Source organism: Ovis canadensis, chromosome 6, assembly GCF_042477335.2.
Source record: "Ovis canadensis isolate MfBH-ARS-UI-01 breed Bighorn chromosome 6, ARS-UI_OviCan_v2, whole genome shotgun sequence".
Classification (NCBI taxonomy): Eukaryota; Metazoa; Chordata; class Mammalia; order Artiodactyla; family Bovidae; genus Ovis; species Ovis canadensis.
Window position 1 is genome coordinate 40966609 of NC_091250.1, and position 27011 is coordinate 40993619.

General features: G+C 44.7%; 1 protein-coding gene across 2 annotated transcripts; it reads left to right on the forward strand.

Annotated features, from left to right (window-relative positions):
- Nucleotides 1–3018: 3018 nt before the first annotated feature.
- C6H4orf54 (chromosome 6 C4orf54 homolog) lies at nt 3019–21860 on the forward strand. 2 transcript variants are annotated; one of them, XR_011257677.1, is made up of 4 exons: nt 3019–3203; nt 4030–9479; nt 12924–12964; nt 17196–21860. XR_011257677.1 is itself a non-coding variant. In XM_069593639.1 (3 exons), exons 1-2 carry the CDS (start codon nt 3136–3138, stop codon nt 9440–9442), a joined length of 5481 nt encoding a protein of 1826 aa, XP_069449740.1. In that variant the 5' UTR covers nt 3019–3135; the 3' UTR covers nt 9443–9479; nt 17196–21860. The 2 variants fall into 2 exon arrangements, 1 of the variants encoding a protein (XP_069449740.1); XM_069593639.1 differs by lacking the exon at nt 12924–12964.
- Nucleotides 21861–27011: the final 5151 nt, after the last annotated feature.

Genomic DNA, 27011 nt, shown 5'->3' on the forward strand with positions numbered 1-27011 from the left:
CCTTTGTTATTGTTCAGTCACTAAGTTGTGTCTGACTCTTTGCAACGCCATGGACTGCAGCATGCCAGGCTCCTCCGTCCTCCACTATCTCCCAGAGTTTGCTCAAATTCATATTCATTGAGTTGAATGAATGTGATGTATCCAATCATCTCATCCTCTGTCACCCCCCTCTCCTCCTGCCTTCAATCTTTCCCAGCATCAGAATCTTCTCTAATGAACCAACACTTTACATCAGGTGTCCGAAATATTGGAGCTTCAGCTTCAGAATCAGTCCTTCCAATGAATATTCAGGGTTGATTCCATTTAGGATTGACTGATTTGATCTCCTTGCAGTCCAACAGACTCTCAAGAGTCTTCTCCAGCACCACAACTTAAATGCAATGGGAAGACTTACTCCAAATTTAAAGTAATCAGAAACTGACTCTCCCCTATTGCACCTCAGAGAATCCTGAAAATGCCCGTGTTTGAAAAACCCTTTGTCTAGTTTGAGTCAGAGTTTAAACCTGTCTCTTCATTTCTGGTCTTGTAGTCTACATTGGATAACTGTTTTGCTTTTGAATGAGGTATTTGTCTATCGTACTATGCCACTGTCAGAGGCCTGAAATATAATGACCCCCTTTCACTGGTTGGTGGATAGCCTGGACAGCATTCTTCTTTAATCATGTTAAAGTTTTCTTCACTGTGATACATCGCATAAGACTTTCAGGGAATGCTAAGAAACTTTCTCTTCAGAGATAAATATAACGACATGAGTCATTTCCTTTGTTGCTCTTTTAATTCCCATATAAAGTTATCTACTGAGTATACCTTGCCTAGTCTAGCAAGTATGCTTGCTTAGCATGGGTTAATGCTGGTGATATTAGTCACTGCTAATTGCTCAAGAGCTGAGATCAGGTAGGCAATCACTGAGTTCATTTGTAAAAAAAAAAATGACTGTAGTCATGGTAGGAATAAATGGCTCTATGGCTAATGAATGATGAAAAATTATCTCATCAAAACTGAAATTATTTCACAGTAGCATATACTAATCTAGAGCTCTGGAAATGCCAGGAAGCAGAAGCTTGGTGCTTTAGTCTTACTTTACTCTATGATTGGTCCTTGTTTTTCCATTTATGAGTTTCTTTAAAAAAATTTTTTTAATAGAGTCTTCCTACTCCAAATTTTCTGCTTTTTTGATTTTTAAATAGAACTTGTGGTTTGAATTAAACTCTACTTGTTGGAAATTGACCTCACTTGAAAAAGGCCAATTTTTTTTTTTTTTCTACAAATTTTTTTCCTATGCTGGCATTGACTTAGAATAGAGAAAAGGAGCCACACAGGTATTTGGAGGTAAGTGCCTATTTTAAGTTAATCTTCTCTCTTTGTGGGGAGTTTGGGCTAGGGTTTACTCTCTGGAAGAAGCAAAACTCTGGAAGTAAGCTTCTAGAACTCAGGACATTGAATAATTATGCTTAACCTACATCCAGGGCATCTGACCTTTCAATTCTGTGCTTTGCCAACTGCAAGGCAAAACTGCTAAAATCTGTTGAGTTGTCATGACAGACAGGGCCATATGGAAAGTGCTGGAAACATTTCTTCTTGAAATATAATTGCCTTGATGGGCAGAAACTGTTTTATAATCAGCTGAGGAGTGAGTATGGCCCACAGTGTTTGAGGTAGTATTCGGGGTTTCTCATCCCAGGCTTCAAAGCAAAATTAAAATGGGGCTTTGGAAGTATTCTGCTTGCCTGGAGGAGACAAATATAATTATTTATAGGCTCATGTTCTTTAATCCCTGAATACATAATGTGAACGCAGGCTGATTGTATAAACAAAACAAAACCAAGAAATGGTTACATGGCTTATTTTGTGGTCATTCAGATGAAGTAGCCTAGGATGTCCTGCTCCAGTCTAACTGGGCGTCTGTGTGTAGCAGAGAGTATTTGAGTATGGAAGTCAGCAAGGCAGTGTAGCAACATGGTGAAGGGGCGAGCTCTAGAACCAGACAGCCTGGGTTTGAATTCTGCTCTATAATTTCTTGCGCTTCCCTGGTGGCTCAGAGGGTAAAGCGTCTGCCTACAATGCTGGAGACCAGGGTTTGATCCCTGGGTCGGGAAAACCCCCTGGAGAAGGAAATGGCAACCCCACTCCAGTACTCTTAGCCTGAAAAATTCCATGGACGGAGAAGCCTGGTAGGCTACAGTCCATGGGGTTGCAAAGAGTCGGACACGACCGAGCAACTTCACTATAATTTCTTAACATCTCTGTGCTTCAGCTTTTCCGCCTGTAAATTCACTACAATTATTGTACCTAACTTACCAAGCTGTAATGAGAATTAAATAAGTAAATACAGACACATCTAAAAGTGCCTCAGATAATGCCTCACACACAGTAAACACTATGTAACTCTTAGGTATAACTATTGCAATTCACGATTTTTTTTTATCATTAAGAATCTAGGATTTTGTGCCATTACACCTGGCTCTCCATAATCAAAAATTTGATCACAAATTTAGCAAGTCCCTGCTTTCTCTCTGACTTTTTTGTTCTTTCATTCTCTCCCTCTCTGCTTCTATTTCCTTTTCTCTTCTACTCTCTGCCTCTAGCATTCTGGCTCTCTATCCACATTGTGATACTTGATATTTCCAGCCTTCCCTATGTCGTGTTTTCAATGGCAGTGATGTGGGCAGGAGAGACTTGTCCCGGGAGAATGGCAGGGCTGCACTTTCCACATCCCAAGGATGAGAAGGTGGATGCCTCAGTTGCTAGGGGCTCCCACTCCATACCTCCCCCCACGCCCAGCCAGAGGAAGGAACATTTTTCAGTGCGGGGGTGGCCTTCATGTTGGGGATGGTTGATGGTGTTATTTTTGTTTCCCACAAATGTGAATGTTTAAAATAGTGCTTTATTCAATCGGCATAAGTGACACATAGACTATGTATAGTGGTGGAACTGGGCCTGGCAGGTGATGGGAGCCAGATCTCACCAAACCAAGAGTTGTGGTTCTCCACTGATAGACCCAAGGGATCTGCTCTGAGGATGGCCAGCACAGAACTGCCATCTGGGGTTGCCTGGCAAATACACTGGCACAACTCCTGGATTGTTTGACATGAAAGGATCTCAGAGCCAGCGACCTAGGCTTCTGGCTTCGGTGCCATGGGGTATGCCAGTGGGCCACATTTCCTCTCTGGGCCTCCCTGCCAGCCGCACTGCACTCGTGAAGGGTAAGTGTATTCGCTGTTCTCCCGTGCCTTCTCAGTCAGTGCCCTGCAGGTCTGGAATCCAGCCAGTGTAACTGAATCATGAGGCCGCGGCTCAGGCTATATATATAATTGGAGGTTTATTGTCTTGCCATGGTTTTGGAAGTTTAGGGAACTTTTTGAGATTGTAGGGATTTGAAGTAGTGTCGTTTTGGAACCACGTGGTGCTTTTTAGTGACTCTAATTAAAAGTTTATTTCAAGTGTTAAGTTTCAAGTCTCTGAAAATGCCCTTTTACACTTTAGTCAACAGTAAGGACTGGAGGAGTTCTTCCTATTTTTAAACAAACAGATTATGTTTCATAAAGTGGAACTTTGGGGAAGGAGGGATAGAGTGTTTTATTCCTACAAAAGGTGGTATTACCAGAACTCAACTGATTTAAGATGAAAGAGAAAGAAAAGGCATAGATTTTCAGGCAAACATAAAGCTGCCATATGTCCAAAGGAGATTTTGAAGTCTTTCTGGGCTGTCCTTAATTGATTTGAAATGCACTGCTGAATTCAGATTTATTTAAGAACAAGGTGGGGGGGGGGGAACACATTTAATCAGACTTGGGAATGAAAGACGGCAGTGAGTAAAGAATAATTTCGTACTTGCTAGACATCCCCGTAATAGATTACATAGGACATTTGGTTGATTTCAACTAGAACCCACACGTCTTCTCTACCTCCCACATTCTCTCTTTATCTCAGAGCCTCTTCTCTCTTCCCTCAAGTGTGGTTTCAGTATGACTGGGGAATGGACACTAAAAATATTTCTGGAATGACGTGACCCACTCTTACCCCATCCAGGAAAGGGACAAGGCTCCACAAGAAACAGCACATGCTTTCCTTTCATTTCTGGAAGTCCCGGAGTCGACCTACAGATGCTGCTTCTTCCGTGGTCGATGGCATTCAGACTCCTAGCTGCCGACAGCGTCAGGCCAACAACTGGACAGAACAGCTTGGCTGCTGGAAGCTGGCCACAGTCTCGGCCAGAGCAGCAGCCCCCTGGCCACAGACCACCTCTGCCACCCCACCCAGGAGCCTTCCTACCTCCCTCAGGTTGGCCTGGGCCCCGCCACAGGGGCTGAAGAACTGGGAGGTGGTGACGGCAGTGGCAAGGGTGCCTGCAGCCTTGAGGCCAGTCCAGGCACGTGGGACCCTGCTTCGGGCTACTCTGCAGCCCCTCCAGGGCCAGGGAGGGACCCAGGACAGTCCCGTCGCTCACCACTGCCTCTTCCTGTCGCTGACACCTAGGCGAGGGCTCAGAATGGAAGGCACCCCTCCTGAACTGAATCTGCAGGCCAGATCCAAGGAGGTGGGGGACGGGGTGAGCGGAGCTCAAGATAGCCAGGAGCTAAAGCAGCAGCTGCAGCCGCTTCCCAAGCCACCAGCCTCCTCCCTGCGAGAAGCAAAATATGTGGAGATGTGCGCTTCAGCTGGAGTCCCAAGGGACGGTCCCCGGACCATGAGACTCACTCGGGAGCAGCGCCAGGGGGATCAGAGGGGCTCGAATAGTCCCCAGGAGAAAGCCCAAGACGAAGTCAGCAGTCAAGAGCGCGAAGCTCCAGCCCCACTGAAGAATTCTGGCCCCTTGGAACTCTCCAGATCCCAGCTCTCCGGTACCGATGAGGGCAGCAACCCCTTCTCTTCCTCCTCTTCCTCCTCCCCGGTGGATGGAGCAGAAGGTGGCCTGTCCAAGATGGATGGCACCACCACATCCACAGGGGCTCTGGCCACCTCCTCCTCATCCTTAGGCTTCGAGAGTGACAGTGGTGAGAATGTGCTGAGCTGCCAGCTCAAGGGAGAAGAAGGGGAAAAAGCAGGAGGACGAGGAGGGGGAGGAAGAGGGCGATGTGGGGAAGCGGATGCCACAGAGTGCAGGGACATTATCGCCAAGTCTCAGGGCAGCCGGGACCCCCCCAGAAATCAGGAGGCCCATTACATCACCACCCACGAGATCCAGCTGAGCGAGGTGGAGCAGGACATGGACTTCGACGTGGGCCTGGCCTCCCGCTGGGATTTCGAGGACAACAACGTGATCTACTCATTTGTGGACTACGCTTCCTTCGGTGGCAGCGACGAGACCCCAGAGGATGTCACCACCCTGACCGAAGAGGACGACGACAACAGCTGCTACCTTAGCACCACTCCCAGCACCAACGCCACCCGGACACCCAGCCCCACCAGCAGCGACCCCACCCGGCCCAGCGCGGGCAGCGGCGGCGGTGGCGGCGGCGACACCAGCAGCACGGAAGTGGGCAGCGGCCCCTCGGACGGTGACCCCACTCCCCCACCCACGGGGCCTGGCACGGCCACCCCGCGGGAGCCCTTGCCCGAGCCCCCGGAGGCGGCTTCAGGGGCAGCAGCAGCCACCGCTGCCAGCAGCTGTGGGAACGCAGCAAGCCAGATCCTCCTATCAATCAAACCGACTTCCCGGGCTATAAATGAGCCTAGCAACGTGTGTGCAAAGCAAAACATTATTTATGCTGCCAAGCATGAAGGCGACATGAGCCTCCGCGTCTCTACAGCTGCTGACCACAATTCCAGTTCGCTGAAGCAAGACCCGGCTGCAGCCGTGGCTCAGGACCATGCAAAGAAATTCATCGCCGTCCCTGCTCGCCTGCAGACCCGGTGCGGGGCCATCCGGGCGAAGGAGCTGGTGGACTACTCCAGTGGAGCCTCCAGTGCCGTGAGCGAGCTGGACGATGCGGACAAAGAGGTGCGTAATCTGACCTCCCGGGCCTTCCGGAGCCTCGCTTACCCCTACTTTGAGGCTCTGAACATCAGCTCCCGGGAGTCCTCCGTGCTCTCCGAAGTCGGCTTTGGGCGCTGGTCGACCTTCCTGGACTTAAAATGTGGAGGTGTTGGAGCCAGGGTGGAACAGAGCCTCCTGAGGAGCAGCGCGGCCTCAGTGGCTGCAGGGCTGAGGAAGGGCGGTGGGGCCAGGACCACGGCAGACCAGCTCTACATCCAATCCAAGAAGTCCCAGACCAAGGCCTTGGAGTTCGTGGTCAGCAAAGTCGAGGGCGAGATCAAACACGTGGAAACACCTCTGTGTTTCCAGAAGCAGGTCCAGTCAGGTCCGCGTGTGGTCACCCTTCTCGAGCCTCTGAATTTACGCAGTGAGAGCAAAGCCAGTTTGGCCGCGGGGCCCTGCAAGGCCACCAAAGGCCCCAGCAAGGGCCCCGGGTCGGTGTACACGGATGATGGCTCAGAGACCTCCGAGAGCGGCAAGCCGGCCTCCCGCGCTGATGGCCCCCAGAAGTCCAAGTTTGCTTCCAGCCTGCTCAAAAATGTCATCTCCAAGAAGATGCAGAGGGAACACGAGTTCAAAATGGAGAGGGGAGAACTCAGTGACACATCCCACCATCACCTCTCCAGCACCTCCAAGGAGACGGAGGGCCCTCCGCCTGGGGCTGAGAAGCAGCGCGAGAGGGGCCTGCAAAGGCAGAGTTCTCGCCACTCAGAGGCCGGCTCCGAGTACACGGTGGTCAGCATGTCTGATGCTGGTGGGGAGGGGGCCGTAGCTGGGTCTAAATCCCCCATCTTCAAAGCCAGCGCCCCTCGGGAGAGCCACGCAGGCTCCGGCCGTCATTTTGCCGATGGACTCCCAGAAGTGTGTGAAATTAAAAAGAGTGCCTCAGAGACTGTCAAGGGCATCTTTCTCCGCAGTCAGAACAGTGCATTCCGGTCCTGGAAGGAGAAAGAGGCTGAGAAGCGAGAAGAAAGAGCCCCCGTTGGGAAGCTGAAACTCCCCAAGGGGGGTGACTGGAGGGCCGACCTGGGGGAGATCTCTGCCAGTAAGTCCACCATCATGTCTCGCCTCTTTGTCCCCAACATCCAGCAGACACCCAGGGATAAGCAGCCGGGGAAGCAGGCCACCAAGTACCCTGCTGCTCAGGCCACCTCCACGGCAGTGATCCGACCCAAGGCTCCCGAAATCAAGATCCGCCTGGGGAGCGTGCAGCAGCCGAGCTCGGACTTCAACATTGCCAAGTTGCTCACGCCCAAACTGGCCAGCAGCAGTGCCTCCAACCTCTTCAAGACCATTGAGGACAACAGCAGGGCCCAGCAGAAGCTCTTCCGGGGGGACAACCTGGAAAAAGTGCCCCAGTTCCAGGTGAGAGACGTCAGGGACAAGTCCAAGGCCCAAGGCCCCCTCCATCAGGTGAGAGATGTTCGGAAACTAATCAAGGGGTCAGGGGACAGCAGTGACAAGGGCAGCGTTACCCCAGAGCAGGGGCTGACTGGGCCCAAACCCAAGCAGCTGGCTCCTGCCACTGGGGGATCCGGATCCTTGTCCCCCATGGTGATCACGTGCCAGGCTGTGGTGAACCCCAGGGAGGACAGCACCGAGCGAGAGCCCAGGGAGAATGCGGGCAAGGGAGGCGGCCGGGTCCTGAACTCCTCCTCGCCAGAAGGGACAGTTTTGGTGCACAGGGCATCTGGCAGGCTGCCGGTGGCCACCATCGCCCCCAACAAGCCTGAGCAGGGCTCCTACCTGCCTGTGCTCAAGATCGTCTCCAAGGCTCAGAGGACCCCAGAGAAGGTCAAGGAGGAGGAGGTCAAGGAGGAAGGGAAAGGCCCCAAGACATCCCGGAATGCCCTGGAGAAGCTGACGGCGGCTGTGAGGTCCATGGAAGAGCTGTACAGCTTCAACAGGAATGAGTGGAAGCGGAAAAGTGACCCCTTGCCTCTGCTGACCGACAGCCACGTCCTGTCGCTCATCGCCAGCGAGGAGAGGGAAGGGGCCGGGGCTGCTGACCCCGACAAGTTGGCCAGACGGCTGGGTGAGGTGGAGGAGCCACGGGGCATCGGGAACAAAGGTGGGGTGGTCCTCAGAGGGGGCCCAGAGCGTCTACAGCGGAGAAACTCCAACCCCAGCACCGAGAGCGTGTCTGCCCGCGCGGCTGCCTTTGAGAACTTGGCCAGGGAGCGGCCCCGGTCCCTCTATATTCCGCCAGTGCACAAGGATGTGGACAGAACCCAGCCCCTGCCCCCACTCCCCAGCCAACGGAACGTCTTCACTGTGAGTGCCAGCAGCACCCAGAAAACTGGGGGAGTCGCTGGCAAGTTCCCGCAAGGCCCTTCTCCGGAGAGTCCCTCGGCGGCCGCCAAGGGCATCAAATCGCAGGGACTGCGGTCCCTCAAGATCTCTCCGGCCACCCGGGCACCTCTGGAAGAGGTGACCAACAGGAAAATCGGCAGCAATTTGGAAAAGAGCAATAGTGACTGTGAGAATTACCTGACCATCCCTCTTAAAGGAAGCTCTGCAGCTGGAGAGCTTCCAGGCAGGCCTGGGGCAGGGAGGGAGGGACCCCCAGCTTCTTCAGCCACGGCCACTCTCTGTAGCTTGCCCCCTCTGAGTGCCCGCAGTCAGGTCCCCACTAGTCCCAAGGGCTCTCAGGTCAGTGGAACCAGCCGGCCAGCTTGGCGCACCAAACCTGACCACCCCCGGGAGACAGTAGCTGCCCCTGCGGGGCCCCAGAGCCCTGAGCATCCCCCCACCGCCATCTACCACCAGCAGCCACTGCCCTTCACCCTACAGAGTGCCCAGCCCCAGGTGCTCTGCTTCTCCCCTCCAGGCATGCCAGCCCCGGCACCTGCCGGCCCAGCTCCTGTCCCCACAGACCCCTTCCAGCAGCCCCCACCTCAGCAGACCCAGCGCAAGATGCTCCTGGATGTGACCACCGGCCAGTACTATCTGGTGGACACACCAGTACAGCCCATGACCCGGAGACTGTTTGACCCTGAGACGGGGCAGTATGTGGACGTGCCAGTGACCTCCCAGCAGCAGGCAGTGGCTCCCATGTCCCTCCCTGTGCCTCCTCTGGCCCTGAGTCCTGGGGCCTATGGACCCACTTACATGATCTACCCCGGGTTTCTGCCCACGGTGCTGCCCGCCAACGCCCTGCAGCCCACACCAATTGCTCGCACTCCAGGGGGCGGTGAGCTCTCCCCACTGGCAGCAGAGCCCCCCAGCAAAGAGGCAGCTGCAGCATTCACTGAGGCCCCCTACTTCATGGCCTCTGGTCAGTCTCCCGCCTCCTCTTCCTCCTCTGCCCCGGCAGCCACCTCCCAGCTCGTGGGGGCCAAGGGCTTTGCCCAGCTGCATGGCAAGCCTGTCATCAGCATCACCTCACAGCCCCTGGGGCCGCGGATCATCGCACCCCCCTCCTTTGACGGCACCACCATGAGCTTCGTGGTGGAACACAGATGATGAGTGGTCACCAGAAAGCCGAAGGGAGCAGCTGCTGGTGAGTGACCATCACTTTGATAATCAGGTTTGAGCGATTAAGAGGAGTCCTAATGCTTTGTATTTGAAGTGGCAGGTTTATAGCAGAGGAGGTATTTTCGTAAGAATAGAACCCCATTCAAATTATTAGGGAGCTAATTTTCCTGCGAGGTGTCCTTCTCTCCCCACTCCTCAGCCCCATGTCTGGCCTTTTCCCTTTGACCTTTTCAAATTGCCTGAGTGTTTTTCCCACAGTGAGTAGGAGGGATCTATCAGGATTAGCCTTGGGTGAAGATTGGCAGGGGGAAGAAGTGAAAACCTGGTCTGGATTTTGTGGAGTGAGCCTTATTCCTTGCAGCCCAAGTGACAGAGGCACAGGACATCTTTGGAAACACCATTACTCTGGTTGCTCCTCAGAATAAGGAGAGTCGAAGGCTGACACTTTCTTGTTAAGAGGTTTTCTAAAATCTGCAGAATGGCTTCTATCTGTCCCCCACATCTTTCTCTTGAAGTTTCTTATACAAAGAGCCTATTTTTAAGGTCTCATTTTTGCTTTCAGACAATCAGAATACTTTGTTTAGGCAAGTCCAAAGTCTTTACAAAGACTTTAAGGTATTTTACACAAACACACACACACACACACACGCACGCACGCACGCACAAACACGGCTTGACCCCTATGGGATGGAAGATTCCCAAGCTGCAGTGGCTCCTGGGATGAAGCTGCTGTATTTGATCCAGTTTGTTCAGAGTGAATCCACTGTGCTCTGCTGGGAATGCCTACAAGGCACCCTTTCCTATCTACATTCTCTCCCATCAGAAAAGAATCAACTCCCCCTTGTTCCCCTCTCTAAAAGAAGTACATGTGGATTCTGATAGTCCAGGAACTTGATAGGAAGGGAAGCCAGATTTTTCTGAACCAGGACACTTTAGGTCAAGCACATAAGGCAGGGGCAACCTTCAGACAGGCTTCCCTGGTGGCCCAGTGGTGAAAGGGAGATGCAGGTTCAATCCCTGGTTTGGAAAGATCCCCTGGAGAAGGAAATGGCAACCCACTGCAGTATTCTTGCCTGGAGAATTCCATGGACAGAGGAGCCTGGCGGGCTACAGTCCATGGGGTCGTAAGAGATGGACATGACTGAGAAGCTAAACACACACACACATCCTTCAGATATAGCAGGAAGCTGCCGGCACTGGGTGGACAGATTTGCCCTCTCCTTCTCCTGTGTCTTCACATGAGGAAGGGTTGACAGCATAAATGCTTCTAAGGGGTTTCATACCTTGCTAAGAGCATACTGAACTAAGAAAGGAGAGGAAGAGGGGAGGAACCCTTTCTATGCTTACATGGGAAAAATAAGCCATTCCTGTCTTCTCTGTATTGAAAAGAAAGAGAGGAACATTGTTTCTTTCTGAAATGAAAAAGCGTTAAATTAGGATGTAGGATCAGAGTGCCAGCATCTTTTCACCAATTGTGTTTTCTGGGGCATGCAAACTCTCTAGGACTCATGACAACTGTGTGTCAATGATTTCTACTGCTCAACATTTGTGTGAATGTCAGATCATGAAACAGTTGTTGCAAAATATAAAAGTTTTCCAAATTAAGGGATTTTACTATGTATTATATTTACTAGGCTGAAAAATAAACAATAGACCACTGTTCAATAATCCTTGGATCTTCCTCTAAAAATTCAGGTAAAAGCACAACCCTCATTTCACTTCTAATCTAGAAACAGATGATTCGAATTCTTCCTTTCCAAGAATTTGCAACAGGCCATATGTAATGAACACAAATAAAGGAGGGAAAGATTAAAGATAAATAATGCCACTGTTGTTCAATGTAGAAAATAAAGAAATATGCATGTGGAAGAGGCCCCAATTTAGAGACAGCTTTGCAGAAGAAAAGAAGTAGCCTCTAGACCAAAGTGTTTTCATCTTCTGGACAGGTGGGATGTTTACCTAAGGCTGTTTGGGAGCAGCTAATCCTGGGAGGCCTTTGTGTGAGTTGTGGAGGCGCAGGGCAAGGGGAAAGGAGGACAGGGCCCCGAGGAGGGAGGAAGTGGCACAGGCTAGCTCCTTGTCCTGTAGCAGCTGCCTCTGGCCCTTCTCCCGTCTGCTGAGTCTGGAGAGATTAGGCCGGCGTGGTTTCCATCAGACACAAATACAAACCCAGGTTTTTTGCACTAGAGATTTGAACAGTGATTTCTTTGAAAGCTTTTTATTTCTTTAACATTTATTTTACTCCACAACCCTAAAGATAGACAGAAAGGCAAAAGCTGGCTTCAAGATTTAAGGGTAGTCAGGGAAATAACTGGGGCTTCCCTGGTGGCTCAGAAGGTAAAGAATCTACCTGCAATGCAGTGACCTGGGTCGAGAAGATCCCCTAGAGAAGGGAATGGCAACTGACTCCAGTGTTCTTGCCTGGAGAACTCCATCGACAGAGGAGCCTGGTGGACTACAGTCCATGGGGTTTCACAGAGTCAGACACAACTGAGCAATTAATACACATACTCACACAAATACATGCACACACAGAGGAGTTAATTATTAGCTTTCAGTGTATAGGTGAAAATCTAATTACCCAGATTCAGATGATAACTAAAATCCTTCAAGACTCAGCATCCTGAAAGTTCTATGCCACTTGCCAAAGAAAAAAAGTCAGGTTTAAAAAAAAGGAAATGTATAGTTTTTTTCCTTGTGTGGAAAAATTTAAACATGGTTCAGATACAGCAAGAATTACATGGTACACCCCCCTTCATCTGTTGGTGTTCGTATGGACAGTCAGCGTGAGAAGGCCTGGAAGCTAGTTTCAGTTTAAGATTTCCTTTGAAAACTAGACTTATTCCAGAGTATTTTCTTGAGGTAGAGTAGGATTTTATGTGCCCCTCTCAACTAAGAAGTCACATAAATGACTTGATCCAAACACAGCATTTCATAGAGAAGAAAACTGGGGCTTTAGAAAGAAGTGGTTTTGCTGAGGTCCCCAGAGAGGGAGAGAACCAGGACCCAAGGGGCTGGCTCCTGGCTCCTGGACCACACAGTATGCTGTTTGTTTGTTGGTAGGAGTCATGAAACAAAAAAAGGATGGCAGAGGAGCCTAATGAGCCCAGGACTGGCAGCCAGGACACCTCGGACCTGCTCTGATTCTCTTGACTTTTGTAAAATTAATGTTTAATAAAACGCACTAACTCCTTCATTCATTCCACAAGCATGAATTACATGTTTACACTCCATCAGCCACGGTGAACTCTGTGGTGAGGCTATGAACCCACATGTGACCATCCTATTAATACAAGCCAGGAGCCTGCACTCCAGCTGGAAGACATAAGCTGAACACACAGAACCGCGAAACCAGTGTTCAAATCCTGTCTTAACCTTTAAGATTCCTTCCAGCTCAAATAATAAGTATTTCATCATCTATTTTTAGCTGCACGTTGTAACCAGGAGCCTTACTTTCTCCCCCATATAGATTTGAGTATACCCAGCTGCTGCTCCTCTTGGATTATTCTGGTATGAATTTTCCTCTCATTTCGCTTTCATAGGTGTGTCTTTACTATTTCTCTTCTTCCTGTGAACAAAATTGCAGTGTTCCTCAATCTTTGCCTGGTCACAACCCATCTCAGAAGCTAAGTAGTAATATTATGTATTTTATTTGTATTTAGCAATGACATCACACAGTGTGATAAATGGACCAAATTGTTCCCAGCTGGTGGCCAGAGGGTACAACAGAAACCCACTGGAACACACCAGTGTGCTGGGCATACCAGTTCAAAACGTCCTAGCTCTCTCCTTTTTTGTTAGGCCTCTTCTGTTTTAGGCCTTTGTTGTTTGTTATGTTTCATTTTGGAAGTCCCTTCTCCACAGTATCTTTGATGCCTTTTCTGATGAGATTATTTTTATTTTAGATTTCTGTCATTTGAGGCATGTAGCTATATTTTTCCTTCCCTAACATGTTCAGTCACCTGCTTGCTCCTGCCCACCCACTTACATGCTGTATTTTTGCTTTAAAATTGTATCTGAGACTTGATACTAAATACCATTTACAAGGGCATAAAGATAAACAGGTAATAATAACAACAGAAAACTTTCATTGGCACCATGCCTGACACCCAGTGGGGACTGCAATTATTTTGTTTCCTTTGAACGTCTTTTCTTTTTTTAATACTTAACCCATTTGCTTCTTCATTTCTGAGTGTGCTATATACTGTTCCTGTGTCATTGTTCTTTCTTTTTCTCCTCACTTCTTCAGAGTTATTTCTACCTCCTGAGTAGAGCCCCAGACATCAGCAACTGACGAGGAAGGAGAAAGGGAGCAGATTCAGGGGAAACCATTTTCATAGGGTTCTCTAAAGGGGCCCCATGGGGTCCTTAGGTCATCAAACCCTGTCCCCTTGTGTAAAGATGGCAGGAGAAAATTCAGGCTAACCCCTCTGAAGTCATAGTGTCCATCTAGGGCAGAACTGGGACTCAGAACTGAAGTATCCCAGACCAGAGTCTGTTTCCATTTGCTTCTTTCTTAATGCTGCCCAGTCCCCGTCTCTTTTTCTCCCACTCTTCCTTCTGCTCCTCCATCCTGGGGTCGGGCCCACACCTTACGTTCCCTCTTTTCTTCCCCTTCCATTTGTTTGAGAATTTTCTTCCTGTTTTTTTTTTTTTTATCATTTCTTTGTGGCGGCTCCCTCACCTGTGTTCTTGGCAGCCTTGCGCACGAGGTCAGAGGGCGGGCTGCAGGCAACACGCTCGACGTTTCATTTTCAGCTCATCCCGTGATCACATTACTGAATCAACTCATTTATATCTGTTTTTTCCTACCTTGACTGTGGCTTCCTCTCCTGATGATTTATATATAGCTGCTGTTGTATTATCTTCCTTTTGTCTTTTTTTTTTTTTGTATTTCTTTTCTCCCTTTCTCTTTCCTGGGATTGTAACTTTCCTCATTCTTATTATTTGGTGCTTTTCTCTACAGGTTTTTTTTTTTTTTGTCATTATATTTTCCTCAAACCTCTATAAAATTAATAAGAAAGGAAAATTAAGAGCTAATGTGTATTCATTTATTATATACCAAGATTTAACATCATGCTGCTTGTCTTTAAGCCCGTGGGTACTTTCTTATCCCCATTTGACAAATGAAAAAATAATTTGTCCCAGATCAAGAGACCAGCTGAAATCCAGGCCCTTTGAGCTCAGTGGCCATGTGTTGCCCACTTTCTCCCTCTCTGCCCTGCACATCTCAGTTCCTTGTGAATTGTCCCTCTTTCTTAACTTGGAAAAGGGGAGAGAATAAAGTAAGAAACTGATCCTGAATCTGGCAATGTCTAGCATATATTAAGCCTCCATGTGTGTTTCTCTTTTGATTAAAAAATTAGCTCTCATTAGTCATTAGAACACTGTACGTCCCAAAGAGAAATAGTTTCAGCACTTCTAGGGGCTGTGGCTGTCAGTGTTTGTGTGGGTGGGATGGGATGGGGTAATCTGTGTTGGCGGGGAGGACAGGTAACTCGGGGGGGGTGGGGGGCAGGTGTGGGATGTCACTTGAAAGCAGGGTCTGCTAAATGCCAATGGGGACATGCATTTCAGTCCAAAGGAAGCTGTGTGGTTTTGACTAAAACCCAGGTATGTGTGCCTTGAAGTCAGGCACCCGGACTCAAAGTCTTCCCCCAGACAAATGATTCACCCTCTCTGGACCTCAATTTCCTCAAGGGTAAAGTGGGGATACCTTGCAGGAGCATTGTGAAGATTGAATCATAAAATCACTGCAAAGGACATGGCACGCAGTCCATGCACTATCATAAGAGTTCAATCTTCCTTGGAGACTAGATGCCCCTCATCTCTCTGGGGCCTCCACCAAGACAGAAAGTCAGCCCTTTTTCCTGCATACTCTCAGGGCAGCACCAGGGGCCAGTATGCAGGATTTCTTAGTATTTCTTCAAACCGGAGGTCATGCTCACAGCTCTGCATGCTGCCTGGCCCCCTGGGGCAGGAGTTGGCTGTGGTCAGGGTTCTCTAGTATCCCCACGCTTTTCAGCATGTTATACAGCTCCTGGCATAGGGTGCCAGCTGCATGTGGTGGTTTTCCCCTTTCTCTGGGTGCAGGCCTGTGTAGAGCAAGGGAGAGTCTGACCCAACATCCCGGCTGAACTCTGTCATGGGTTCCGTCCTAAAAGCATGGAAAGTCATCCAGGCCAGACTGCCTGGTGACAGTACAGTCACTCCCTCCCTTCCCTGACTTCGTCATGACTCTCTGCCAGGTTCAACTGGGCAATCATTATTTCAGCCTTAATAGGAATTGGAGCAACTGTATTACTTTCAAGATTTTAAACATAGTTCCTCTAAAGTTAATATACAGGGTTCCTCCATCCATTGGATTTTCCAGGCAAGAATACTGGAGTGGGGTGCCATTTCCTTCTCCAATTTGCAGAAGCAATATCCCACAAATGAGTGAAAAGATGTTATCTAGACAAGTCCCTGAAAATGATCCCAGCAATTGGTAGAAACAGATTTCTCCTCCATTCCTCAGCTTGCTCTCCCCATCCTGGGGTGTTCCCGCTCTCTCTCTCTCTCACACTATTTCTATCTGTCTCTCTCCCCTCTCTGCTCAAGGAGTCCTTGCAAACTTTGCTTCACAACAGGACTCAGCCTGAGTTGTCCTTAGATCCACGTTGACATTTTTCTTCTTGGTCTCCTATTTTCTCCTCCCCTTGTAATTATGCTTTCTTTTCCTGTTCTGTGTGTCCTAAGGTAGAAAACCTTTAGCAAATGAGAATTTCCAGATCCACAACAGTCCCTTTTCTATTGAAAGTCATTTCTCGATATCAAGTACAGAAGGGTAAAATCAACAAACTTGAAATGTATACATATGAGCTCTAAACCTATAATTAATCTTATAGACTTCTTTTTCGTTAAGCATATATATTTAACACAGGTCAGTTTCTAGATGGCAGGATTAAAATATCCTTTGCCACTCTACTCTGATTGCATATAATTGATTAGATAGCTGTTATGTGATACTTGAAGGTTGTTTTTCACACGATAGAGTCGTCTAATCCCTAAAAAAATATTACCTGTAGGCCACTCTATTTTTGTCTTCATAGTATTATGTTCAAATTTCAACTCCCAAAGGTTAATTTTAAAAAGTTCTTTAGGCAAAGTTCTATTAGATATGCACTATATAGAGAGATTGACAGAAAGAAAGGGCTAATTTTCAGTAAGATTTTGAACACATCAGTGCTTGTTTTAGAATGGATTGAAATAAGTTATAGACTCTAACCAGTATATCTCATTTCAAACAAAATGCACAGTATGAAATTCCACACAATTTAGGTGGTGACCATTCACTTTAGAGTATAGAGTTTATTCATTTAACTAAATTAATATCTCATGTTAATTTCAAATGTTTCAATTTAAATATCATTTTTGCATGTTTTAAGAACATATCTGTTATACTATTTTCTGTTATGGATAATTTCAGTAAAACTAAATATTTAACTCTTTGAATGGATTGACTGTATTTAATTCAAGTTTCAAAAAGATGTTCCATTTGGGGCAATTTCGTGAAGTCAGTAGGATGTCTAGTAGGTTCAGAAACATATTCTCCAATTTTAAAATGTGAACTTCAGCATTATTCACACAGAAATTAGCCAAATAGTTAAATAAAATGTATCTTGGCATTTTTCTTGCTTCCTCAAGACTGAGATTTACTTTTAGAACTAACAGTCTTTTCTTTGACTATGTTTGTTTATAGGAGCAAGACAGAAAGATGGACAAACCTTCTTAAATCTGAAGGCGTCATTGTAACAACACTAAGAACCACCGGAAAAACTTCCCCTAGATACGTTATTCTTAGTTTTTGCTTCTTATAAACAAGTGTGTAAGTTTCCATATTTTTCTGAATAACCCTGTTAAGACACTTTGTGTTATTGCTGATTGAATGGTTGCGTTTTTTTCCTATGTAAAACTATTTCCTTTTGTACTTTAATATAAGCTTTCCCTTCATCTTTCCTTCCTGCATTTGTGACTAGGCAAACCATCTCTTACATGTTCTTGTAGTTCCGTCAAAACATACAACAGAATAAGATTGGTTTTGTTGTAAACCAACAACAAATCAGTCATCTGGGTCACAAATCTCCCTACAGATTCTTACAATATATCAGCACTGGCGGGCAGAGTTGTAGCATTTGTCTGGGTTTAAATATGATGGGTCTGTATTTTGAATCATAGACCAGCCAAGCCTAGTCATTCTCTTGGTTATGTTTTACATGTCCTTTTATTGGGTTTAGCATGATTTCAGATGTGATTGTGAAAAACAGTGGTTTTAACTTTTGTGCCTTGTTTTAACTTTCCCATCGGTACAATGCCATGACACCATTTGTTGCCTTAAAATAGAATGGTTTGAAAGACTGGAGAGCCAGTGGTTGCATTTAAGATTAAGGTCTTAGTTTCAGAAAGGTATAAAATATCTATTTCCCTCTAGAATCCAAGCTTTGCTATGAGCGTGGAGGATTATATTCTTCTTTAATGATTCCCTCCATAGTTGCATACTCCTCTCTCTCACAGATTGTTTGGAGTCTGAAGTGTGACCTGTTTGGAGTAGTGGAGCAGAAAGTGAACTCTGATTTGGTGGCTCCGATTCTCTCCAGCCGTCACCATACCAATAGCAGTGATCTAGGTTTATATCACTTGCTCCCTATGGCTTTAAGAGATGTCGAGAATCCAAATCATAGAATCTTTCATTGACATTCAATACTGCCTCAGTTGTAGCCCACTTCTGAAGGTTATTTTAGTGAGTGTTCATGGTAAGTTTTGAAGAGCTGATTGAACAGTTAAATATTTAGCTCATCATAATTTATAAGTGAGTTAATATATATTCAACAAATGTTACATTGAAATATTTCTTACTTTTAAAAAGAATAACTTGAAGGTTCTCCTGGGCTTTTCAAAAAGGAATCTCCTCTTATTTACTTATTTTTTAAAAGATAAAGCATTCTGGTAAATTTTAAAGCCTTATTTTTATTTTAATGATTTTCAATATTGATTTTTGCTTAAAATTACATCTTGAAACCACAGAACTTTATACTGCTCATGACTGAAGATATGTTTTATGCTTCCATCTCAGTTGTACTCTTTTAAAAAAACTTCAATTTAATATTCAGGGCTTTCCTTAAAGGGATCTTATTCTGAAAAGAAGTTCTTTTGGGTAAAAGGAAGGGTTTGAGACAGGAATAGTCAGCTCTGGTCACAATTCAATCAATCATTGTGCTGATGAGCTATGAAATGAGGAGACTGCCTCTATGAGATACGGAGCATGAAATATGAAATAGTCTCTGTATTTGGAAAAGATGTCCTTGTGCCATAATTGGGGGAAGTGTTATTCCTTTGTTATAGAAGTCATCTTACTCAACTCCATCAACAGATTCACCCCAGAACTTAATTTTTCATTACTAGGAAGTGTCTCTCACAGCATCAGCCCTTCCTTATATTCAGTAGAGATGCTCTGGGTCTTGGTCACGTAATACTGAAACAAGAATGTAGAATCTGTTAAAGATCTCAAACATAGTACTCAAATAACTTACAATGCTTTCAGAACACCGAAATCTCAAGTATTGAACACATCCTGTGAAACTCAGATACAATTTCATAGACAGAACCAGAATTGACAAGACTATTTCAAAACTACATGTGACTTTTAGGAAAACCCAGTGCTCGTGTTAAGTAGTCAACTACTTCCAGGTCTCCAAAAAGAGAGACCTCTCCTTTCCCAGAGAATGTGATGGAGTCTTACCTACCAAGGGTCTGGGGATCCCATAAGCTACTTATCATCACTATTTATCATTATTTTCCCCTAACAGATCTGAGCCTCAAATTTTCACAATGAGGTAAACTAGGAAAAAAAGAACTTTTCATTTGTTGGCCCTAACAGAGAGGCCACATCCTCTGAGAAGCTGCTTTGGTTGTAGTAAATGTCCAAGTGGTTAAAATAAGGGATTTTAAAGTAGTGTTCTATGAATACCATATATCATCTGTGATAATTTCATGGTTCTCTATTTCATCAAGCCATAAGAAGCAAAGCTGCTAGGCCATTTACCACCTCAAATGATAGAGGGGAACATGTTTAAAAACATGAGGTAAATCTAAATCCTCACTTTTCATTGTTTTATTTCTTGAGGTTGTGTTGATATTTGAATGAAGTAGTTGAGTCCTTCCTTATTCAACCAAAGCTAAGTAGAAAAAGCCAGGAGTATATGAAAGCTTCTGGCCCATAAAACCATCACCCTAACAGTGTCCTTTCAGCTACCAAGCTACCTTTTAATGGTTTAAATATACAAAACCATTAATAAAGCATGTAACATTTCCTAGAGGGTTCCTGGAGCTTGAATCTAATTAGAATTGCAGAGTCTGCCTTTGGCCATCTCTTCTTGGGGTTACATGTGAAAATGTAGTTTTCCAGATGAACCACAGGGTATTTTGTGTAGAAATTTTGACCCATTTTCCCTTTTTCCCTGTTGGTCAAATGGTCAGGTTTAAATATGCTCCTTTTGAATTGTTGTTGGAAAACTGAACAAATTTGTAACCAGTACAACAGTTTAATTCACCAGAATGTATTTTCTTGAAAAACACTCTCTGAAATTGCCCTCAGGATGAAATGAAGCCCAAATATGCAGTTAGTGACCTAACATATTGGCTCTCTGTATGTCTGTCTGCATCTGTTATGTCTGTATGTGTATGGCTCTCTGGATATGATTGAACAAATAAGCTAATACAAATTACATTTTGACATCTTTATGATGAATCTTAAATGTTAACATGCACTTCAAAACCATCCTATGTCACTCAGAAATACATAGCTATATGAATCTTTTTAATTTCAGATTTGATTTCATCATTCTTGCCTCCTAAAGAGATTCAATGCATTTAATTTATTTTCATATTTCATAGAAATGGAAGTCTGTGTTTGTTACAAATTGAATGCTCATGCTACCTGAAATAATACTTTGGACTGCAGGACAGTGTTGATTCTTAAGTAGACTGACTATAATCTCATGATAAGTATATATTATATGTGCATGAGAAGACACATTCAGTAATAGTCTCTGTGTTTTAAAACCATCACGGTACACATTTTCCTATGTGGTGCTTGAGGAGTTTCATTCTACAGTTTACAAGGTGTAGGTTTGCACCCCAAATTCTCAGGGTATGCTATTTTACCCAAATACTTGAAAGAAAAAGGTGCCCTGTATTTTATCAGTACTGTTGAGGGGAAAAATTATGTGTAGGTTTGTTTTAGAAAACTACTTATAAAAATCAAATTCACAGAATATGTTAGGCTTTTACATAATTCCTAAAGAGGTATATGTAGAGATATGATATATATTTTCAAGAGATTGTTTCTATATTCTTAATTAATTTCTGGGTCCTAAGTAGACCTCACAGGTGCATAAAATCATTAATAAAGCATGTAGCATTTGCTAAGTTGTACCTTGAGTTTGAATCTAATAAGAATTGCAGACTCCGGTCCTCTGGGGGGAAAATAAAAACACAGGTCCATCTGTGGCACGTGTGATTACAAGGCCCAGGGGAGGATTCTGAAAACTGGAGTATTGATATACCCCATGTCTCAGAAGAGAACTGAACGTTCACAGCATTTGTAAGCTGTTACCATTCTTGTTTCATGTTGCAACTTAGAGCATATTATTAGTTGTATTTGTATTTGATTCATAATGGTGCAAAATAAAACACACACACATCAGATTTGATTTCTTTTTTTAAGTTTCATACTTGCTTTTTACAAGCTAATGTTAATGGCAAAAAATCCTTTCCAGGGCTTCCTGAAATTACCTATCATCCTTGTATCCTTTTTCTAGCAGGTGGTCCTTTCTTTTTCTCCCCCTTTGAAGATGTTGGTTTCTATATTTACACTGAACTCAGCTTATTGTAAAGACAGTGGTGGTTGAAAAGAATGTGAAGACTGAGGAAGTTAGGTCCCAAACAAAGGAGAGTAAATTGTATGGTAAATGAAGAAAGACATTGGATAACGCTGAACTATACCTCTGACTACGAAAAAAGCCAGTGGGAAATGGAAAGAAGGTGACTGTTTAAACTGCTGTCATGATAGAAATCTTGGTGGAAGAGTTCCTACTTGAGATCTGATGTGATTCAATTATGGAATGCAGTGAGCATGCCCAGCGGGACTGTGAATCCAGCCCAACAGCTCTGAGAATTACTTTGTCAGTGTATTGCATACGGAGAAAACTACTTAGACAAGGACTCTGTGAGACTAGCCTACTTACCTTTAATTGACAGTATTTGTAAGTGATTGTGCAATCTTGTGTAATGGTCTTTTGATTCTTTTGAAAAAAAATGTTTTGTTGTTGTTTTTTCTTTTTTCCAGTAAAAGTAAATGCAAAGAAAATGTGCATTGTTTTGTCTTTCTTTTAACTCAAGAAACAAGCTTTGGACATTTTCCTTTTTTTCTGCCTTCTAACAAATCTTTCCTTTAACTTACAACACTCTATTGTAATGTTTCACATCCAGGTTTTATTACTTTTCTCTTGTGGTAACCACAAACTTAGTGGCTTAAGCCACTGAAAATAGTGGCTTCAGACAACATGAGTTTATTATTTTATGGTTCTTGACGTCAGAGTCTGATATGGTCTTTCCTTGGACCTAGAGTATTTCACTTAATCAAGGTATCTAAGGCATCTACATGCTCTCATTATTAACATTGTGAGGGGCACCTACCAAGGTATGGGATGCTCCACTGACACCAAAGAGCAACCTAGACAACAAATGTCCCCAAGGGTTCACACTGAGGCCCAGGAAAGTATCTGTGGTCATCCCCTTCAAAACCAAAATAAATGAGGCACACAGTTGGAGACAGGGCAGGAAGGATCAGCTCTAACACTGAAGTTACTATAAACCTTAATAATTGCATTGTGTTATTCCACCAAGCTTCACTGCAGTGTACCCATCCTGTCCTGAATATTCCAGACTCGAGAATGTATACATGTGGCAGGGTTATGTTGAATGCTTACGGTAATGGCACAGAGATTGGCAGGTGCCACATGCCTGCAGCCAGCTGTGTCAGCAAACACCTTTAACCTGAGCACTAGCACCCCTGTTCCGAATAGGCACTAGATCATTTTGCTAGCTGTTGAGTTCATTTATGCTTTACCCATCCTCTGTATGGCTGGAGCCCTCTGCCTCTCTTCATCCTCTGCTCCTTAGCTTGCTGGCTCAGAATCCTCTTATTTTCCTATTATTTCTTATGCAGAGCAATTTAACCATCTAGCAAAGCCCTCCTAAAGCAGATTCATTGCATATGTCCAGAACCATTGTTCTCATTGTGTATTGCTGAATAACAATCCACCCTAAAACTTAGTGGCTTAAAAAACACAAAACTCATGTGTTTAACTTGTGAGTCTACAATTTGGGCAGAGCTCAGCATGGAAGGTTTGGCTCTGCTCTTCATATCAGCTCAACTTCTAGGGAGAATCTACTTCCACAACGGCCCATTCCTATGACTAGAAAGCTGATAATAGCTGTCAGCTGGGAGTTCAGTTGGAGCCAGTCAAGAGCCTCGGTTCCTCTTCAGCTGGGCCTCTCCATGGACAGCTTGAAAAGTGATCAGAAAGTGAAAATTCTCTGTCGTGTCTGACTCTTTGCAACCCCATGGACTATACAGTCCATGGAATTCTCTAGGCCAGAATACTGGAGTGGGTAGCTTTTTCCTTCTCCAGGGGATCTTCCCAACCCAGGGATTGAACCCTGGACTGCTTGGGCTTCCTCAAAACATGGTGGCTGGGTTCCAAAAATGAGTATCCGATGAGACAGGAACAGACACTGCCCATTTCTCAAGGCCTAGTTCAGAGTGAGACAGCATCACTTTTACTCTATCTGACAAGCATTCACATAGCTCAGATTTCAGTGGGCAGAAACATAGTCCCATCTCTCAATGGAAAGAGTGTCAAATAATTCAGGGACTTGTTTTAACCACCATCCTAAATAAGGAGTGCTTTGGACTTCCCTGGTGGATCCGACAGTAAATGTGAGAGACCTGGGTTCAATCCCTGGGTCGGGAAGATCCGCTGGAGAAGGAAATGGCAATCCACTCCAGTACTATGGCCTGGAAAATTCCATGGACAAAGGAGCTTGGTAGGCTACTGTCCATGGGGTCGCAAAGAGTCGGACACAACTGAGCGACTTCACTTTCATTTTCCTTTCCTTTAAACAGATACTTTTTAAAGAAGGAATTTTAAAGCTAGTTCTTAGACTAGTGTAGGTTAGGTCAAAGATTCTAGAAAAAATCTAGAATGAGAATGGTCTATAAAGATTTGTTCATTGACATGTATACACCATACACCATCATGTGTAAAATAGCTAGCTAGTGGGAAGCTGCTGTATAGCACCAGGAGCTCGGGTCACTGCTCTGCCATGACCTAGAGGGGTAGGATGTGGAGGGGAGGGAGGTTCAAGAGGGATATATGTATACATATAGCTGATTCACACTGTTGTACAGCAGAAACTAACAGAACATTGGAAAGCAATTCTACTCCAATAAACAAAAAAGAGATTTGTTGGGTATGCCTTATGTATGTGTTGAGCATATGCTGGAATCTCAGAGGGTAGAATCTCACTAGTGTATTTCTAGCATGGAGGGAATTAATGTTCTTGAGGAATGAATGAATGTCTGCTATATGCCAGGCATTCTGACTCACGAAGAGGTTAGGATTTCAGGAAGCCTTTAAACATGGTGAGAATGCCTGATACGCTGATGAAGCTCTTTAGTCTAAGCCTTGTCGAAGGCATGGAGATTGAAAGAGGAAACTGGCCAAGGGCTGCAAAGAGGATATCCATGCCAGCAACCCAGCATGGGGGAGGCATGGCGCAAAGAGGGCTAGGTGTGAAGAGAAGCAGAAAACCAGCGCAATAGCAAGAGACTGAAAGTGAAGCAGCAGTTTAGTTGTACAGAGGGCAGGAAGCTGTTGAAGGGCAGTAAGGAGAGGAGCATGTCGGGCAGTAGCATGGCCCAAGCCCTTTGACAGGAAGTTTATTCACACAGAAGTGGTGTGAAAAGATAGTCATCAAAGACACAGCCAAAACTTACATATATTTTTTTCTGCTCCAATCAACAGATTGCCCCTTGAGTATAATCATCCCTGAAGGCTTATATACCTTCAGTACCACTGGATAGCGAGTGAAAACAGGTTTTATTATACACGTATGTATATTCCACACAAACAAACCCTAGATAGAGCATTATAGGATAACATTATAATATACATATAATATGTGGCATATCATATATTATTATAAAGACAGAATTGTGAGATAATGCATATTACTCCTAGCCTATAGTTGCATTCAAGAAATACTAACTACTAACAACAAAAAAAAGAAATATAAACTAGTACAATATACCTCTTAATTATAGCACATTTGCTACTGAAAAATTCAAGTTCACTCCTATACTTTGCTTAAAAATGCTCAAACCACTTACTGGGATATCTTCTGTTTATAAAAATAGTACATGTTCTTTGAAGGGAATTTAGAAATGTAAAAATAATCTAAAAACTAAAAAGCAGGAAAATTCTTAATCACTAAGCAAAATACCTCCAGAAACAAATATTATTACTTACAAGTGTATTTGATACTTTACATGCTATTTTGTAGTTTATTTTTTCCATACATTTATAAACCTACCTCCTTAACTTCCAATATTTTTAAAGGAATGTTTTTTAACATCTATATCTTATTTCTTATTCCATGTTTACTTAATCTCATATTTTAAGCACTTAGTTCTTAGGGTTTGGGGCTGTGAAAATAATGCTGCCATGAACATCTTTGAACACAAATCTTTCCAAGCATGTCTGATGATTTCCTTGAGACAAAGTCCTCTAATAAAATGTCATGAATAATCTTAACACTTTTGACACAGATATCTCCCTATCATCTACCCCAAAACATGCAAACACCTTATTTAGAAACTTCATATTTTAGCACTTCACTTGTATAAGATTATCCTGAAGACCGAGGGATGAGAAGTGCCTTGTGATTTGCTGAAATACATATTCACTGCTAAAATACAAACACTTGCTTTCAACCCCTCCCCCACCCAACAACTCCACTTTCTAAACACACACACACACACACACACACACACACACACACACACACACCGTTTGTAAACTTTAGAAGAGACTGGGAGTCTTCTTATGACTTTAAATATCTTCTTTTTTTCTAGGGCAAGGCTCTCCAAGTGTGGATCTAAGCTTGAGAAGCTCACCCTTTTTAATTCCCAGGTGGGTGGCAGATGTACCAAGTGTACCTGCAAGCAGGTGGCTCAGTCATTGGCAGCTTCTACGCACAGGAAGTATGATGGAAGCTGTGCTTGGGGAGATTTGTTTGGGCAGAAGGAAGGGTGAGAGACGAGGAACTGAACAGCTGGATGTTGGTGTGTTTGGAGAGTATATGTGGCAGGAACATGAGGGGTGCTGTTTGTGAAGAGTCATGTGGTTGAAGCTGGAATGAAATGTTGAATTTGAGTGTGGAGAGGAAACTCACTTCCAGACTTCGGAGCTCAGATTGAATCCTGGGTAGGTAGCAGAGGACAATGAGACTCCTGGATTAATCCTGTGTTCTCTACTGGTTATGAGATCTTACACAAGGCCCTGAGTCTCTGTGCTTCAGTTCTCCATACAGAAAAGGTGTACAATTACAGTTTCTACCGTATAGGATCATTTTGAGGATGAAATTATAGGCCACCTATGAAGTGCCTAGAGCAGTGCCTGGTGCCTAAGAGGTTCTGTATAAAATGATGAATCATGAGGGTAACTGGGAGACTGTGGAAGACTTTGGTGAAGTACAAATAATTAAGTCTTGGGAACTGTCTGATCATCCCATAAGTGCTTTGGCTTCACCAAGTCCTCTCAGATTTTATTGGAAAGCTGATGTCTTCTTCCATAATTGGGGAATATATTAGAACATCTTCACTCACAAACATCTCTTCGTATCTCAATAATTTAATTCACCTCACACAGAAATCTTACTTTTGACTGTGTTTACATGGTTGATCTTCAAGCAAATTAAGTGGGAGAAGTTTAAAAAAGTGGGGATAGGTAACCCAAAACAGAATGGACGTGACTCACTTTCACTAACAAAGGAATCAGGTAATATAATCTAAAGCCTATTCTGGAAAGAGAAGGTCCAAACTTTTACATGTAATCCTAGAAGATTATGGCAGGAATCTTTTTAGTAAAAATAGAAGGATGAAAATAGCATACAGGTTTATGTGATGTTCCAAGTCAACTGTGAACAAATTAAACTCTTATTAATAGGAGAGTAGCAAAGGATTACTAACTCATTCTAGATTAATGTTAACCCCACTATGGAAGGTAAATGATTAGTTAATGTACCTCCAATGGTGGACTTTTTATTGATATCAACTTTTATGCTCCTCTCTAACCTCATCAAATAGAATATGCAATCATGCAGTAGGCTCTGTGAGTGTGAACTGCTTGTCTGCACACTCAAGCTGCAAACAGACCTGACTCCATCTTGGGGG